The sequence below is a fragment of the Neofelis nebulosa genome, chromosome 8 (genome assembly GCF_028018385.1).
Source record: "Neofelis nebulosa isolate mNeoNeb1 chromosome 8, mNeoNeb1.pri, whole genome shotgun sequence".
In the NCBI taxonomy this organism is placed as follows: Eukaryota; Metazoa; Chordata; class Mammalia; order Carnivora; family Felidae; genus Neofelis; species Neofelis nebulosa.
In genome coordinates, this window is record NC_080789.1 from 18,180,919 (window position 1) to 18,199,248 (window position 18,330).

Below are 18,330 nucleotides of genomic sequence, written 5' to 3' on the forward strand. Positions count from 1 at the left end.
GGAGCTTCCAGTTCCCCCCTCCCAGTCTTGACCCCCCCCCCCTACGCGCGGTGCTTCCGTCTGCTCCGAGCCAAATCCTACGCCTCGTGGTCGTCACGTGACGAAGGCCGCCCAATCACGTTCGCTCCCCTCTCGTTGGTTCTTCTGCTCGCCGCTTGGCCTTTCGGGAAGGGTGGAGGACAAAAACGGTGGGATGAGGAGCGCTGTGTTGACGTAAGCTTTTTGTCCGCCCAGATTCGTCGCTGGTGGGCGGTTGGGGGTGACAAGTGGGAGATGCCCTTTGGGGACGATGTGTAGGTGAGATGGTTATGCTTATTAGGGTTATCCAGGCCTTTCCACCCCAAGTTTTATACCGATTAAAAAAAAGTGTTTTGCGTTAATTATCAAGTATCAATTATCAAGTGTGATGTGGGGGAAATAAGAGACTTTGGAGACAGCAAACCTGGGAGTTGAGGTCACCATACCATCAATTTACTATTGCGCATCAGTTCACTAGTCTGTAAAATGAGTGTAACTCTAATAAACTGTTTCGTAAAATATAAAGTTTTACGGGAACCCATGTCTGCTTTAATTTGCATATGCAAAAATATTGACGTTTTAAGTGTACGATAGATGTCATTTAAGCACCGTGCCCCTTTATTACGTTACAGACTAGCCCTTCTGCTTTATTTCTCAATGGCTCTTCCAGCTGATTTTTGTTTCATTAGTATTCAAATTGTCACCGGTGTTTGTATGAGGACTTCACTAAATAACTCTTAACGGGGAGAGGCTTTTCTGTGTTTCTAGTTTGCGTGATGAAAAACATGGCTGCTGTATTAGTTAGCTTTACCTAGACTGTGGTAACAAATGACTCCAAAATCTTGTAATCTGGGCCCTACGGTGCGAGAGCACCCAGCTCCAGGGTCCCAAACGGTCTAGATTTGGCCACTTACCGCTGACAAAATCCAAAGATAGAGATAGGAATGGCGGTGAAACAAGAACTTATTTCCCCGAGGCCCACACCGGGAAGACAGTGGGCTAGCGTCTCAAAGGGCTGAAAATACTTCCAGGTTTATATAAGGGGTGGGACAGGGGCAGGCTGATCATTGTCCTCAGGTCAATCACACAAGGTCTTGTTGGCATCAGGGCAGTCCTTATTTCTTGAGGGGTAGTTTTGGTTCCCAGCATGGGATGCATTGCCTTGTGAGTATTTTGCTGAGTTTATTTATTTTTTTATTTTATTTTATTTTATTTATTTATTTATTTATTTATTTATTTTTTTAACCTTTATTTATTTTTGAGACAGAGAGAGACAGAGCATGAATGGGGGAGGGTCAGAGAGAGGGAGATACAGAATCTGAAACAGGCTCCAGGCTCCAGCTGTCAGCACAGAGCCCGACGCGGGGCTCGAACTCACGGACCGCGAGATCATGACCTGAGCCAAAGTCGGACGCTTAACCGACTGAGCCACCCAGGCGCCCCAACATGAGTTTATTTTTTTTTAATTTATTTTTATTTTTTTTAATTTTTTAATATATGAAATTTACTGTCAAATTGGTTTCCATACAACACCCAGTGCTCATCCCAAAAGGTGCCCTCCTCAATACCCATCACCCACCCCGCCCTCCCTCCCACCCCCCATCAACCCTCAGTTTGTTCTCAGTTTTTAACAGTCTCTTATGCTTTGGCTCTCTCCCACTCTAACCTCTTTTTTTTTTTTTTTTTCCTTCCCCTCCCCCATGGGTTTCTGTTACGTTTCTCAGGATCCACATAAGAGTGAAACCATATGGTATCTGTCTTTCTCTGTATGGCTTATTTCACTTAGCATCACACTCTCCAGTTCCATCCACGTTGCTACAAAAGGCCATATTTCATTCTTTCTCATTGCCACGTAGTATTCCATTGTGTATATAAACCACAATTTCTTTATCCATTCATCAGTTGATGGACATTTAGGCTCTTTCCATAATTTGGCTATTGTTGAGAGTGCTGCTATAAACATTGGGGTACAAGTGCCCCTATGCATCAGTACTCCTGTATCCCTTGGATAAATTCCTAGCAGTGCTATTGCTGGGTCATAGGGTAGGTCTATTTTTAATTTTCTGAGGAACCTCCACACTGTTTTCCAGAGTGGCTGCACCAATTTGCATTCCCACCAACAGTGCAAGAGGGTTCCCATTTCTCCACATCCTCTCCAGCATCTATAGTCTCCTGATTTGTTCATTTTGGCCACTCTGACTGGCGTGAGGTGATATCTCAGTGTGGTTTTGATTCGTATTTCCCTGATGAGGAGCGACGTTGAACATCTTTTCATGTGCCTGTTGGCCATCCGGATATCTTCTTTAGAGAAGTGTCTATTCATGTTTTCTGCCCATTTCTTCACTGGGTTATTTGTTTTTCGGGTGTGGAGTTTGGTGAGCTCTTTATAGATTTTGGATACTAGCCCTTTGTCCGATATGTCATTTGCAAATATCTTTTCCCATTCCGTTGGTTGCCTTTTAGTTTTGTTGGTTGTTTCCTTTGCTGTGCAGAAGCTTTTTATCTTCATAAGGTCCCAGTAATTCATTTTTGCTTTTAATTCCCTTGCCTTTGGGGATGTGTCGAGTAAGAGATTGCTACGGCTGAGGTCAGAGAGGTCTTTTCCTGCTTTCTCCTCTAAGGTTTTGATGGTTTCCGGTCTCACATTCAGGTCCCTTATCCATTTTGAGTTTATTTTTGTGAATGGTGTGAGAAAGTGGTCTAGTTTCAACCTTCTGCATGTTGCTGTCCAGTTCTCCCAGCACCATTTGTTAAAGAGACTGTCTTTTTTCCATTGGATGTTCTTTCCTGCTTTGTCAAAGATGAGTTGGCCATACGTTTGTGGGTCTAGTTCTGGGGTTTCTATTCTATTCCATTGGTCTATGTGTCTGTTTTTGTGCCACCCAAACTGAGTTTAGAGATAAACTGGAAAGAAACACTTAGAGAATACCGACTGTGGTCAAAATGGAGGTAGTTGAAGTCCTCTTTGAATCTCAGTGGTTTACAGCAACCAAGGTTTATTTGTCACTAATGTAACATGGACTGGGAAGGGACTATGATCTGTGCTTCATGTATCCTCATCACTCTGGGATCCACCAAGGGGCTTTCATGAGTAAATACAGAATTTATTTATGATTAATTTGTATCATAGCAATTGCTTAAAGGAAACTTTTAATATTTTTAAATTTTTCGGATCTTTTACAGATGCTCTGTCCATTAGTAGGTACTACTCAGAACCTGACTTATGGTAGATATCCAGTGAAGACTTGTTGAATGAACAACAGCCCATTCTCTCTCTCTCTCTCTCTCTTTTTCTCTCTCTTTCTGGTTTTTCTAACCACTCAGGACCACAGTCCAGAAAAGTTTTAAAGCAGATAGTTTACCTCAGTTATTTCAGAGACAGAATTCTAATGACTAAAAATGTGTGTAAAGGGGTGGCTGGGTGGCTCAGTCAGTTGAGTGTTCGACCCTTGCTTTCAGCTCAGGTCATGATCCCGGGGTCCTGGGATTGAGCCCATGTTGGGCTCCACGCTGAACATGGAACCTGCTTCAGATTCTCTCTCCCTCTGCCCCTCTCCCACGGTCTCTGTCTCTCAAATAAATTAAAAATAAATAAAAATGTGTATAAAGAGCTGCAACCTTTACTCAACGTTTCACTCATGTAGAGTTTCTGTGGAGTGCTGTGTGTCCTGGGTCTGCCAGCTCCAGTCATGACCTCCGCAGACCAGGGGCCTCTGCTCAGTTCTGCCTTGCAAAAGGAAGAGTTTCCTGGTAGAGATGCTGGGGAGCAGGACATCAAACCAGGAAACGGTGAAGCAACTGCAACAAAGTGGTTCCTGTCCTGTCTTTCTCTAACCCTCTGAATCTGGAAGACAAACTTGTGCTTGTGAGCCTTGCCCACCAGAGTTTGTGGAAGCCTAGGAGAAATGTCCTTCTCCAATCTTTCCCAAATACGTCTCTACTTCAAAGAAACCTTTTATGATAGGACAACAGCAAAAGAAGAGCCAGTTGCTTCAGTTTGTTTCCCTCTTCCTCCCAATGCCTCCTTTCCCTGTGAGGAACCTGGTAAACTTGCTTCCTTCTTAGCTATTGTTCTGTCAGTCAGTTGCATCTTATTATCAACAGGGTTTACTATGGGGGAGGGTTTTCCAAACTGCAGATTTTCAAGTGGGTCCTGAAACTAAGCATTAGGAGAAATACAACAGAATAACAAGTGTTAAAGCGTTTATAATAAACGTAAGTATTGTTTTGTTTACACATACAAACGTACGTACATACCATGATCCTATAAATGTATTTCTTACTGTGAATCACAATCAAAAAAAGCTTGAAAAGCCATTATAATGGAGTTTACCAAATGAGAGGGAGCAAATGAGGAGACCTGTGGTTCACACACTCTCTTGTATCTTCTCAGCCTTTTATTACAGCTCTTTAATACTTAAGCTTTATTTTGTAAAATGGGGTATTTGTGGTGTTGCCCTGGGGCAGTCGCTACATGTTCCAAGCAAATGATTTAGAAAAAAATCTGTGTGTCAGGGGGCTTTAACGAACATTCATTTTAGGGGAGAATACAAGATTTTCTAGGCTTCAAAAGAGTTGACTTTTTTTTTTTTTAACGTTTTATTTTTGAGACAGGGAGAGACAGAGCATGAATAGGCGAGGGTCAGAGAGAGGGAGACACAGAATCCGAAACAGGCTCCAGGCTCTGAGCTGTCAGCACAGAGCCCGACGCGGGGCTCGAACTCACGGACCGCGAAATCATGACCTGAGCCGAAGTCGGCCGCCTAACCAGCTGAGCCACCCAGGCGCCCCTGACTTTTCTTATTCTGAAAATTTATGAGCCTTTGAACATTTTTTTCCAGTTAATGTTTAAACTTTCACTTATGTACTTAAGTTTTTGAGTAGGTGATAGGAGCTTGTGCTGAATTGAATACTGTCTCCCTCACATTTGTGTGCACTTGGTATCTGTGAATGTGGGCTTATTTAGCAGATGTAATCAAGTCAAGATGAAGTCATACTGGATTAAGGTGGGCCCTAAATCTAATGACTGGTGTCCTTCTAAGAAGAGAGATACAAGATACACATACATAGGACTCGTTACTGATAGACTACAATATGAATGGGAGTTGGGCACTGCATAAACTGATTTTGGATTCATGACAGAAAACTCAAAAGATAGAGGAACTTGGGTTGCTCAGTTGGTTAAGCATTCAACTTTTGACTTCAGCCCAGGTCATGATCTCAGTGTTGTGAGTTAAAGCCAAGTTGGCCCCCAATGTGGGGCTAAAACTCATGAACCACGAGATCATAACCTGAGCCGAAGTCGGACGCTCAACTGACTGAGCCACCCAGGTGCCCCCCAAATCAGTTTTAGCTGTGCTAAGCTGGTATTTATCTTGCCTTAAAGATCTTGTCCTGAAACTTATTACATATTCTATCTCAAGAATTTTAAAGTATATACTTTCTTAGTTTATAAGAATGTATAATTTAAAATTTTTAAACATTTTACTTATTTTTTTATAGAGACAGAGCACAAGTGGGGGAGGGGCAGAGAGAGAAGGAGACACAGAGTCCGAAGCAGGCTCCAGGCTCCGAGCTGTTAGCACAGAGCCCAAAGCAGGGCTCGAACTCACAAACTGCAAGATCATGACCTGAGCCGAAGTCGGACGCCTAACCAACTGAGCCACCCAGACGCCCCATAAGAATGTATAATTAAAAAATTTTTTTTAACGTTTATTTATTTTTGAGACAGAGGCAGAGCATGAACGGGGGAGGGTCAGAGAGAGAGGGAGACACAGAATCTGAAACAGGCTCCGGGCTCTGAGCTGTCTGCACAGAGCCCGACGCGGGGCTTGAACTCACAGACTGTGAGATCATGACCCGAGCTGAAGTCGGACGCTCAACCGACTGAGCCACCCAGGCGCCCCAAGAATGTATAATTTAAAAAAATTTTTTAGAAAGAGTGTAATTATCCTAATAGAAGTTAATTTATTTTCTGCACTGTTTTTAGAAAATAACCTCTGACCTTTAATATGGAATTTAATCAGTATCTGCCATTTTCAACAGATATGTCAGGAATTTGATTAATGTTTGAAATCTGATGTAGCTTTCACTTCTCAGAGACAGGAATGTGAGATACAGAGCAAGATCCCAAATAAACAAAAATTACTTGTTTTCTGAGGCATCTATTTAAATCAGTTAACCTGAGAGCTCCTTTCTAACATGAAACCCATGTTAACTAAATAACATGAATAAATGTGTAGCTCCTATGTACTTTTAAGTGAATGAATTAGGGGAGAATATTGCAGAAATTAAGGCGAAGTGAAGGTTTCTGAGTGGTGAGCTCAAGAAGTAAGAAGCTAGGCTCTTGGATAGGAAATCGTTTCTGCTGCTGGCAGGCAGGGCCAGTCTCCTGGGTGTTTGCCCTGTGCACACAAGAAGCATGATCCATAAAAGAGAAAATTGAAAATTGGACTTCATTAAAGTTAGAAGCTTCTGCTCTTCAAAAGATTATTAAGGAAAAGTAAAGACAAGCTATAGACGGGGAGAAAATATTTACAGGTCAAATCTATCTGATACAAGATTTATATCCATAATACATAAAGATGACTAAACTCATAATAAAAAACCAAACACAATAAAAAATGGATAAAAGATGTGAACAGATATGTCACCAAATATAAGCATACAACAGGATCCTTAGCATCATTAGTCATGAGACACCATTACCAACTTATTCGAGTCCCTAAAAATTAAAAAGATTAACCAGACCAGGTGTTGGAAGAGGATGGAGAAGAACTGGAGCTGTCAACACGGCTGGTGAGAGTGTGAAACTGGATACCTACTTTGGAAAACAGCTTGACAATTTCTTAAAAAGTTGACTATACTCCTACCTGCTATAAGCTGCAGCCATTCTACTCCTAGGAAAGTATTCAACAGAAATGGAGCATGTGTTCACAGGCCTGTACATTAGTCTTTTTGATATATTTTACTGTTCATAAAAGCTTTATTCCTATAAGCCCCAAACTGGAAACAACCAAAATGTCCACCAAAGGTGAATGGATAAACCAATTGTGGTAGAATTATACTCAGCAGTAAAACGAAGTGAACTAGTGATACATGCAGCAATGTGGATGAATCTCAAAATAATTGTGCTGCATGAAATAAGCTAGACCAAGACAGTATGTCAGGATTCCATTTACAGAGCATTCTAGAAAATGCACATTTATCTGTTGTGACAGGAAGCAGGTCAGTGGTTGATCCAGAGGAGACTGTGGGAGGAATTAGAGGCACAGAGAAACTTTTTGTGTGACGGATATGTTAATTATTTTGATTGTGGTAATGGTCACACAGGTGTACAAATGCCAGACCTCATCAATTTGCATATTTAGAATATGTGGTTTATGTCAAATATACCTCCATAAAAGTGTTTTAAAAGCTGAGTGTAGGGGCGCCTGGGTGGCGCAGTCGGTTAAGCGTCCGACTTCAGCCAGGTCACGATCTCGCGGTCCGTGAGTTCGAGCCCCGCGTCAGGCTCTGGGCTGATGGCTCGGAGCTTGGAGCCTGTTTCCAATTCTGTGTGTCTCCCTCTCTCTCTGCCCCTTCCCCGTTCATGCTCTGTCTCTCTCTGTCCCAAAAATAAATAAAAACCGTTGAAAAAAAAAAATTTAAAAGCTGAGTGTATCATGATTCATGTTTTATATACAACCAAAAGCCTTCAGAATATAGTCTTGCGTTACCTTTTTCTCAACAAAAATCAATTCATAGTCATAGTACAATCTAAATATGAACAGATTAAACAATGTCGACTTCAGTTTTCTTTTTTTCCAGTAGCCCCGCAGCCTAAGGAAACAGTGTGAGTGTGCCTTTGCTTCAGGTCAAAGGACGCCGGGCACAAGAACAGAGAGAGCTTTTAACTTCATTCACTAGAGGGTGACCTCATCTGAGCACGTCCTGGTCAGCATGCCAACCTCCACCCCCTCCTAAAAAGGTGGTAAACGCAAGCAACTTTCTTGGGCGTGTGAAAGGACAAACCGGGGACAATAATCCTGCCAGCTCCGAGCCCGAAATTCGACAGCCGACTATACGGCAGATCTTACTGTAGGGAGAGTCATGAGCCCGAATTAACTTGAAAGAAAAGAAAAAGGAAGGGAAGGGAAGAAAAGAAAAGAAAAAGAAAGAGAAGAGAAGAGAAAACAGAAAAGAAAAAAAAAGAGAGACAAAGAATAGGCAACGGCTCCGGCCCAAAGTCCCAACTCTGCCTGGTCACGTGCCCGCGCCCCCAACTTTCTGGTCCGATGCGGCTCCCAGGCCCTGTACTTTTGGTTCCGCCCGCCGGCTGTCGGCTACTACCCCGGCGCATTTCCGGCCGTGGTGGGACAGTCCGCGGAAAGTAGGGCACTTCGCGGTAAGGTCTCCCCGGGCGCGCCGTTAGGGCCAGTAGGGAGTGCGGTGTGCAGTTTCCCTTCTGTCAGGGTTGATAGGGTCGCGGGGAAGCCACCAGGTGTCGGCCTTCCGCTTGATGTGCAAGATCTGCCTTTTTAAGTTCCAAAAGCCCAGCCCCCACACTAAGAGCCCCTGGGAGGCTGCTCTCGGGCGTGGAGGGGGCGTTCGGACCCTCAGCGCGCTCATTTCGTAACTGGGGACACGGGGCGCGGGGTGGGAGAGAACGCGGTGGCCTGTTTCGTCTTGAGCTGGGAGCGTTCTAACACCTTCCGCCTTTCCTCCCCGTCTAGCCCACCGACCATGCCCGCGGGCGTGTCCTGGGCCACCTACTTGAAAATGTTCGCCGCCAGCCTCCTGGCCATGTGCGCCGGGGCCGAAGTGGTGCACAGGTACTACCTGCCGGACCTGGTGAGTGCAGGAGGGGCTGTGGTCCTGGCTCCTGGACCACTCCATTCTCCTCCCAGCATCGCAGACCATCTTAAAACGAAATTAGAAGCACCTCTGCTTTGGACCTGAAGCCTTATGATGGCATTCCATTGCATTAAGAGCAATGCATGACCTGTTCTTAACAAGGCCTTACAGGGGTCTTAGCCTGTCACCTGCCTACCACTGGCCTGAATCTGCCATTTACCTCTTGTTCCCACTGTTGCAGCCACACTGGCTTCTTTGTGGTTTCTCAAACTCATAAAGCCTGTACCCATCTCAAGGCCATGCTTTTTCTCATCCCGGAATGCTATCCTCCCAGATCTTGGGGTTGGTTTCCTACTTCAAAATGTCAGGTCTCTGCTCAAATATCTCCTCCAGCAATGAAGGTCCTTTGGACAGCTCCTAAAGGATTGCTTCTGTGCTATTATGTCTCTGTTCTTTGTTTCTGGAAAGGACTTGTCACAGTTTGCAAGTATTTTATTCCTTTGTCTATTGACTTGCTCTTTGTTTCCTCCACCAGAATGTAATCTCCATGAAGGGACTGGACCTGCGTCGTTCACCCTTGTATCTCAGTCACCCAGGAAGGAGCTTAGAATGTAGTAAATGCTCAATAAATATTTAATGATTGAAGAATGAGGGAATATAGGCATTCAAAAGAGGGAGAAACTTACATTAATTTTAATAAGCCTTCATTGAGTTAGAACTGGGAATTACAGGTGCTTTTGAAGACTTCTGGTCTGGTGGAGGTGGAGGCAAGGAAGCACAGCGAGAGACTGACAAGTGTGTGCTAGGTATTATGCTACAGGTGTGAATAGAGTGGTTTGGAGCACCGCATAGGGAACGGTCATTTCTGCCTGGACTCTGGACAGGTAACACAGAGAACCAACTATTTGTGTTTCTAGTTAGTTTAGTGAATTGACAACGACGGTTTTGGAGGTATTCTTGTTTTCAGAGGAGGAAACTGAGGTTCAGAAGAGTGAACATGATTTCCCAAGATCACATAGCTTACTGAGGATTTGAAGCCCAAGCTTTCTGTTTAGTGTTTCTCTTTTTGGATCCTGTTAATAAAGTAGTATAACACCAACGTACAACATTCAGCTTGAATTCAGGCGTGTAGATGAGAATGTGCAAATCCCTCCTTCCCATTTACTAAAACCCCCTTTCCCCAGTCTGCTCCCCACACGTCTACCATTTTTTGATTAGTGCCTACTTGCAGACTTTTACTGTTGTTGAAATAAGCACACACACAGAGTTTATATGTAAATAGGCATTCGTATTCACAATTCTCTGTAACTTACTTGTTTCGGTTAAAATCTATATGAATAGACACATGTTTATATCAATAGCCTTTTTTCTTTCTGACCATTGAATAGCATTTCCTTATATGGTTGTTCCATATATTATTTAATCAATCCCCTAGTGACATTTTGGTGATACCTAGTTTTTGTACAAACAATGCTGACGTAGCTCTTTCTTACCACCATAGACTTCTCCTTTGAGTTCTGGGGATGCATCAAGGATACTTAGTGGAGACCAAAAGGTGTAAGAACCTTCCACAGAAATGCAATTGAGTCATTAATTCATAAGGAATTGACATCAGGCAGGCATCACAGAGGAAGGATTGCCTGTTATTTGACCCTGGGGAATTGACCAAAAAATTGCCCTTTGATTCACTCTTCTCATTATAAGTGGGAGTATGCAAGGTTGCTGCTCGGACCTTGAGAAGAGGCAGCATGAAACCACAATCTCTAGAAGGACCATACTGAAGCATCTCAGGCCACTTCATCCTGATCGGGTGATGACATCAGCAGTAGGGTACCTCTCTAGGGACTTGACAACGGCTAGGGCTGGCCAGCTATGTGTAGGATGCTGGATGCTTTACTAACATTTAAAGGATTTGTGTTCTTTACCTGCGTCTGTTGGTGCTGTTCTGGCAATGACTCACTGTTGTAACAACCTCTGGCCTTTGTAGGGGCTTTCAGTCTTTACAGCTGGAAGGTCCGGGTGGAGCCCAGAGCAGAAGACACCTTGATGGCTGCCTAGAGCGGGTGCTTAGTACTGTCTTAAGCGAGCAGCATCAAGGATGCTTTTTCGAGTTGTGCAGCTCAGCTCCTCAGAACAGGAATGGAGGCAAGGATGCAAGGCGGACACTCTGTCCTGGGATACAAAGCGTGCTTTTGCTTGAGCTTTTCTTTGCAGTTTCATTTACTTTTGCATTACTTTTACTGGTTCTGTTTTCCTTAATTCATAATCTATTTATTATCAAAACAATGGGTGGTCAAAAAAATGCAGTCTCAGGACTCATGTTAAAGTGTTCATTTTTGGTTGTCTCCAGACACAACCATATACACACAAACTGCTATTTAGAACCTCTGCTGGGGCACCTGGGTGGCTCAGTCGGTTGAGCATCCGACTTCGGCTCAGGTCATGATCTCGCAGTCCGTGAGTTCGAGCCCCGCGTCGGGCTCTGTGCTGACAGCTCAGAGCCTGGAACCTGCTTCCGATTCTGTGTCTCCCTCTCTCTGACCCTCCCCCGTTCATGCTCTGTCTCTCTCTGTCTCAAAAATAAATAAACGTTAAAAAAAAATTTAAAAAAAAAAAAAAAGAACCTCTGCTGACATTGTTTTTTTAATTAAAAAAATTTTTTTTAACGCTTATTCATTTTTTGAGAGAGAGAGAGAGAGAGAGCATGAGTAGGGAAGGGGCAGAGAGAGGGAGACACAGAATCCTAAGTAGGCTTCAGGCTCTGAGTTGTCAGCACAGAGCCCGACGCAGGGCTCGAACCCATGAACTGTGAGATCATGACCTGAGCGGAAGTTGGATGCTCAACCAACTGAGCCACCCAGGCACCCCAACGTTGTTAAATTTTGATGTCAGTAAACTTTTTAGTCTTTTAAAAGTTATATACTATGTATATATATATAAATATATAATATATAAAAATCTATATTATATATATTACATATTTTGTAAAGAAAAGTGCTATCTTTCTTTTAATAAAAGTTGAATTGTCATTTTAGTTTTGTAATGTATTGGCAACTCAGATTACTCCACATGTGTGCCTGTGTGTGTAAGTGGGTGGTTGTATATACTTTGTAGAAATTTGAAACCTGCTGTTACTGTACTTCATTATTTTTTAAGGTTTTTCTTTTAATTCCAGTTAACATGCAGTGTTATATTAGTTTCAGATGTATAGTATAGTATACTATTATATTTTATAGGGCTTTGTGATTTCATATAATTTCCTTTTTGTCCTTTTTGTTTGTTTGTTTTTTTATTTTAGAGAAAGCAGGTGTGAGTGAGGGAGAGGGGCAGTGGGAATGAGAGGGAGGGAGGGAGGGAGAGAGAGAGAAAGAGGAAGAATCCCAGGCAGGCTCCATGATCAGTGTGGAGCTGGATACTGGGCTCCATCCCACAACCCTGGGATCATTACCTGAGCCAAAATCAAGAGTCGGACACTCAGGGGCGCCTGGGTGGCGCAGTCGGTTAAGCGTCCGACTTCAGCCAGGTCACGATCTCGCGGTCCGTGAGTTCGAGCCCCGCGTCAGGCTCTGGGCTGATGGCTCGGAGCCTGGAGCCTGTTTCCGATTCTGTGTCTCCCTCTCTCTCTGCCCCTCTCCCGCCCGTTCATGCTCTGTCTCTCTCTGTCCCAAAAATAAATAAAAAACATTAAAAAAAAAAAAAAAAAAGAGTCGGACACTCAGCTGACTGAGCCACCCAGGCGCCCCCATATAATTTCCTTTTGTGACCTGGGGGAAAAAAGAGCCCTTCTAAATTAATTCTTTTTCACAGTTTAATGGACAGGAAACAAACTATATTCTTTGCTTGTATTAAAGGGATTGGAATGTCAACATCTTAGGACTAGTTTAAGATAGGAAATTGTCAGACAGGTTACTCTGGCTTTTATTCCAGTTCTCATCACTGATTTTTGTGGAAAGTCATTTTCACTTCAAAATGAGAATTTTGCTGTGAAGCACGTCTCTTAAGTCCCTACGTCTCCTCTGACTCTGACCCCGACCCCAAACCCCAAACCCCATATTCTTTCCTAAACTATTTTATTTCTTTAGGATTAATTAGTTGTTAGGAGACAAAGGGTAAAATGAACCAGATCACAGCATTGGAAAGCTATTGAGATTTTTGATGTGATTTAAATTATACCAGAATAATCTCGCAGTTTTATATAAAATAATTAGAGTAAAGATTTTTTCTATAATCTTATGAGCTTATAAGGGTCCTGAGCAATGATTTATTCATGGAGCACAGTTTTTGCCTGCTTTTTATAACCTCATAGGGTTGTAAGAAATGAGGAGATTACGATGTGGTCCCTTTCCTCAGGACCTTACAGGGGAAGCTGATAGCTGATAGAAAGAGACATGCCTCTGAATCATTCTGGACAGTTCCACTTGGATGTGCAGTGAGCATGTTCAAAACTGAGCTCCTGGCCTTCCTCCAACAGACCTGCCCTTGAAGTCTTGCCTATCACAGTGGATGGTGATTCCATTGTTCTCGTTGTTCAGGCCCAAACCTAGCAGTCCTCTTTAACACCTGTCTCATACTGTGCATGACAGCAAATCCCATTGGCTTAACCTGAAGAATATATCCAGAATCTCACTGCTTTTCACCACCTCCTTTGCTGCCACTTAGTTCGACCCACTGTCAGTCACCTCCCACCTCAGGGACTGTGTTAGCTCCCTGGTCTGGCTTTTGCCTTCCACCCCTGCTCCCCTCCAGTCTTTCCTCAATAAAAGCCATTGTCCTCTTTTTACGCTTGGCTTGAGTCAGGTCATGTCACTCCTCTGCTCAGAACTCTCCACTGGTTTTGCATCTCTGCACCCACTTTTCCCCTCTGTCCTCGTCTCTTCCTAACTTCTAGTCGAATACTTTATGCCAGCTGTGCTGACCACCTTGATTTTCCTTGTGCGTAAAGGCACGTTCCTGCCACAGATCCTCTGCATTTGTGGTTCCTTCTGCCCGCAACACTCCTAGATATCTGTGTGGCCGCTTTCCTCACCCTCCTTCATGTCCTTGTTCGGAAGTCACCTTTTCAGACAAAATAAGCCCATGGAAAGATGCTAGCGTCTTTAGCCATCAGGGAAATGCAGATGACAACCATAGTAAGATACCACTTCATAACCACTATCATGGCTATAATTAAAAAAAACCAGGCTGGGGGCGCCTGGGTGGCTCAGTCGGTTGGGCGACCGACTTCGGCTCAGGTCATGACCTCGCGGTCTGTGAGTTCGAGCCCCACATTGGGCTCTGTGCTGACAGCTCAGGGCCTGGAGCCTGTTTCAGATTGTGTCTCACTCTCTCTCTGACCTTCCGCCATTCATGCTCTGTCTCTCTCTGTCTCTAAAATGAATAAACGTTAAAAAAAATTTTTTTAATAAAAAAAAAAAACAAAACCAGACTGCTCATGAGAAGTGTTGGTGAGCATGTAGAGTAACGGCAACCCCCTTATGGTGCTGATAGGAATGTAAAATGGTGCAGTTGCTTTGGAAAACAGTCTGGCAGTTCCTGACCCAGTTCAACATAGCGTCATAGGACTTAGCAATTCCACATCTAGGTTTATACCCAAGAGAAATGAAAACATACGTTCACACAAAAACTTGTACACACAGACAGATGTTCACAGAAGTATCATTCATAAGAGTAAAGAAGTGGGAACAATCCAAATGTCCATCATCTGGTGAATGGATAAGTAAAACGTGGTCTATCCTTTTAATGGAATATTACTCTGTCCTCAAAGGAAATGAAGTACAGATATATTTGACAGCATGGATCAGACCTTGAAAACATGCCAAATGAAAGAAACTACTCACAAAAGACCACATGTTATATGATTCCATTTATGTGAAATGTCCAGAATAGGCAAATCTGTGGAGACAAAAAGATTAATAGTTGCCCAGGGCAATGGCTTAGTGTGGGGCAGGATTGTGTGGAAATGGTAGTGACAGCTGATGGGCACAGGGTTTCTTTTTGGAGTGATGAAAAAGTTCTAGAACTTATTGTAGTGAGGGATGCACACCTTTGTGAATATACCAAAAGCCACTGAATTGGAATCATATACTTTAAACAGGTGAATGGTATGGTATATGAATTATATCTCACTGTGTCACTAAAGCTGTCACGTCAAGCTTTTCCTGACCACTTTTCTTGAAGTCAGTTGTTTTTTTTTTTTTTCTCTTTATAATTTGCACATAATAGGCACTTACTGTTTTTGAATAAATCAGTTGATTTCTAATACCTGTTTTCTGTGCCAGGCACATGGTGGAGAGTAAGTGGTGCGGGAATGAGTTTCAAAATGTGGAAAGCTTTATTAAAATTGTGATCTGTCATTTAATGTTGATGGAAACTCTCCCTCTGAGTCCTGTAATACTGAGGACACAGGTTCTTATAATTAGGATTTATGATTGAGTGCACAGGGACGTTTTGTTCTACTTTTTTACGTTCTTTGATGCCTTTCAGGTCACAGTTAATTACAGTCTAAGAAAGCACCGGCATCTGTGTTTTTTTGTTTTGTTTGATAGACAATACCTGAAATTCCACCAAAGCCTGGAGAACTCAAAACGGAGCTTCTGGGACTGAAAAAGAGACAATATGAACCTCAGGTTTCTCAGCAATAGAAACTTCAAAATACAACTCTGTCAAGAACTCCGTGAATATTTTAAGTATTAAATACATCTTTTTAAAGTCTGTTGAGTCAACTGCTTGTCTTTAAACACCTAATGCAGTGCGAACTGCAGGAGGAGGTGCTCAGGTGTTAGCTGATGCGTTGAGATTTGATTATAGATTGACCACTATTTCTCGAAAACTGCCAAAATATGTATCATCAGCTTCTTTGCATGTGGTTGAATACTTAGTCTTGAATATTATGTGAGAAAGAATGTCTGCAGTGTTCCCTGCCCTTATAATTCTGGGCTATTTCTCTGAAGAAGCTTGACTATCATGGCATAATGGGAATTCGGAATTAACTATAATAAAAGTGCCATTGACACTGAAAGCTTATGGTATGAAGTTAATATTTCTCCAAAACTGGGAAGTGCTACTAAACTGAATTAAGTTGAAATATTTAAAGTTTGAAGTTCTTTTTTTTTTTTAAGTTTATTTTTCAGAGAGAGAACGTGTGCACGTGCAATCGTGCAATCAGGGTCCTCGAGGGGCAGAAGGAGAGAGAATCCCAAGGCTCCGTGCTGTCAGCACAGACCCCAATGCAGGACTCGATTCCACAAGAGCTCATGACCTGAGCATAAATCAAAAGTCAGATGCTTAAGTGACTCAGCCACCCAGGCGCTCCAGAGTTTGAAGTTAATTGTGTACTTGACAAAATTATGAAAGATGTCACTTGGACTGTCGCAAGTTCTTTACCCCCAAATTTGAGAAACCATGTTACTATGTAATTATTCTTACAAAATAAATTTTAAAATAACTGAAAAGCTTAAATGAGCTTTGTAATTGGGTGACTTGTGTCCTCTTTCAAAAGATGTTGAAGTCTTAACCCCCAGTACCTGTGAAGGTGACCTTATTTGGAAACAGGTTCTTTGCAAATATAACCAAGTTAAGACGGGGTCATCAGGGTGCATCCTGATCCAACATGACTGGTGTCTTTACAAGAAGAGGAGAACACACACACACTAGGAGAATGCTAGGTGACAACAGAAACCGGAGGGATGCAACTACGATCCCAGGAGGACCAAGGATGGCGGACCACCACCAGAAGCCAGGAAGAAGCAAGGAGGGATTCTAGCCAGAGTCTCAGCGCGTGGCCTGGCTGACACCTGGAGTTTAAGACCTCTGGCCTCCGGAACTGGGAGGGAATCCATTTCCATTGTTTTAAGCCACCCAGTTGGTGGTACTGTTATGGCAGCCCTAGGAAAGTAATATACATATTTCAAGTCTTCCTCTGAGTTTATAAAGGACAAAATTGATAGAGGAGTTGGCTCTCTACTTAGGGCTATTTTTCCAAGAAAGTTTTTCAGAATTTTTTTTTCATGTTTGTTTATTTTTGAGAGATTAAGCAAGTGGGGGAGGGGCAGAGAGAATCCCAAGCAGGCTCTGCCGGGTCAGCACAGAGCCCAATGTAGGGCTTGAACTCACAAACTTGAGATCACGACCTGAGGTGAAACCAAGAGTCAGATGCTTAACTGACTGAGCACCCCAGTAAAGTGCTAATTCTAAGGATTCTAAGTGACTTTCACCAAAGTATGTATGCATTCCTGTTTTGAAGTTAACCCGTTATGAAAAATATACATTATGGCGGCCATGGAAATGCGGGAATAGACTCCCTGAGGAAAGGCAGTAAATAAGGCCGTAAATGCAGAACACGGAGCAGCCTTCGGTTGTCTTGGCCTCTGCAGGGATTTTATCAGCTAGAGTGGCCTTGCTCAGAGCCACATGCCTCCTGCCATTCGGCACAACTCTGAGGGGCCCCTTGTGGCTCAGTTCCCTGTGGGCTGGCTGGGGCCATCTTTGGACATGCGTTGCTTCTCCCCTTCTCCCTGTGCTCCATCCCATTTCCTTTCCTTCCCCAGGTGCTGATTTAAGCGCACTCCTTAACGAACATTCTGTATACTAAAAACTCCATTCTAGTGCTTCCTGGAGAACCAAATCAGGTGACCTACAAGCCAAAAATCAAAAGTAGGGTTCCGGAAGATGGCGGCGTAGGAGGACGCTGGGCTCACCGCGCGTCCTGCTGATCACTTAGATTCCACCTACACCTGCCTAAAGAACCCAGAAAACCGCCAGAGGATTAGCAGAACGGAGTCTCCGGAGCCAAGCGCAGACGAGAGGCACACGGAAGAGGGTAGGAAGGGCGGCAAGGCGGTGCGCACTCCACGGACTGGCGGGAGGGAGCCGGGGCGGAGGGGCGGCTCGCCGGCCAAGCAGAGCCCCCGAGTCGGGCTGGCAAAAGCGGAGGGGCCGGACGGACTGTGTTCCGACAGCAAGCGCGACTTAGCGTCTGGGAGGTCAGAAGTTAACAGCTCTGCTCAGAAAGCGGGAAGGCTAGAGGACAAAGGGAGGGAGAGCTGCTGAGCCCCCGGACGGCAGAGCTCAGCTTGGCGGGGAACAAAGGCGCTCGCCAGCGCCATCTCCCCCGCCCATCCCCCAGCCAAAATCCCAAAGAGAACCAGTTCCTGCCAGGGAACTTGCTCGCTCCGCGCAAACACCCAACTCTGTGCTTCTGCGGAGCCAAACCTCCGGCAGCGGATCTGACTCCCTCCCGCTGCCACAGGGCCCCTCCTGAAGTGGATCACCTAAGGAGAAGCGAGCTAAGCCTGCCCCTCCCGCCCCCGTGCACCTTGCCTACCCACCCCAGCTAATACGCCAGCTCCCCAGCACCACAAGCCTGGCAGTGTGCAAGTAGACCAGACGGGCCACACCACCCCACAGTGAATCCCGCCCCTAGGAGAGGGGAAGAGAAGGCACACACCAGTCTGACTGTGGCCCCAGCGGTGGGCTGGG

The 18,330-nt window shown here is 44.1% G+C and overlaps 1 protein-coding gene and 1 long non-coding RNA gene across 2 annotated transcripts; both read left to right on the forward strand.

The window, feature by feature from the left end:
• The first annotated feature begins 51 nt into the window (after positions 1-51).
• On the forward strand, positions 52-8,151 carry LOC131518990 (uncharacterized). The gene is made up of 2 exons (XR_009265398.1): positions 52-213; positions 7,828-8,151. It is a non-coding gene; the product is annotated as an uncharacterized LOC131518990 (long non-coding RNA).
• A 119-nt stretch (positions 8,152-8,270) lies between these two features.
• On the forward strand, positions 8,271-16,311 carry LOC131518989 (ubiquinol-cytochrome-c reductase complex assembly factor 6). The gene is made up of 4 exons (XM_058741578.1): positions 8,271-8,404; positions 8,733-8,850; positions 15,399-15,539; positions 15,972-16,311. The coding sequence occupies exons 2-3, from the start codon at positions 8,743-8,745 to the stop codon at positions 15,492-15,494; spliced, it is 204 nt and encodes a 67-aa protein (XP_058597561.1). The 5' UTR covers positions 8,271-8,404; positions 8,733-8,742; the 3' UTR covers positions 15,495-15,539; positions 15,972-16,311.
• Positions 16,312-18,330: the final 2,019 nt, after the last annotated feature.

Excerpts from the sequence above, each read along its gene's own strand:
- LOC131518989 (XM_058741578.1), top strand. The coding sequence starts at position 8,743 with ATGCCCGCGGGCGTGTCCTGGGCCACCTACTTGAAAATGTTCGCCGCC. Across the intron at positions 8,851-15,398 it reads GGTACTACCTGCCGGACCTG|ACAATACCTGAAATTCCACC; the intron begins GTGAGTGCAGGA and ends TTTGTTTGATAG.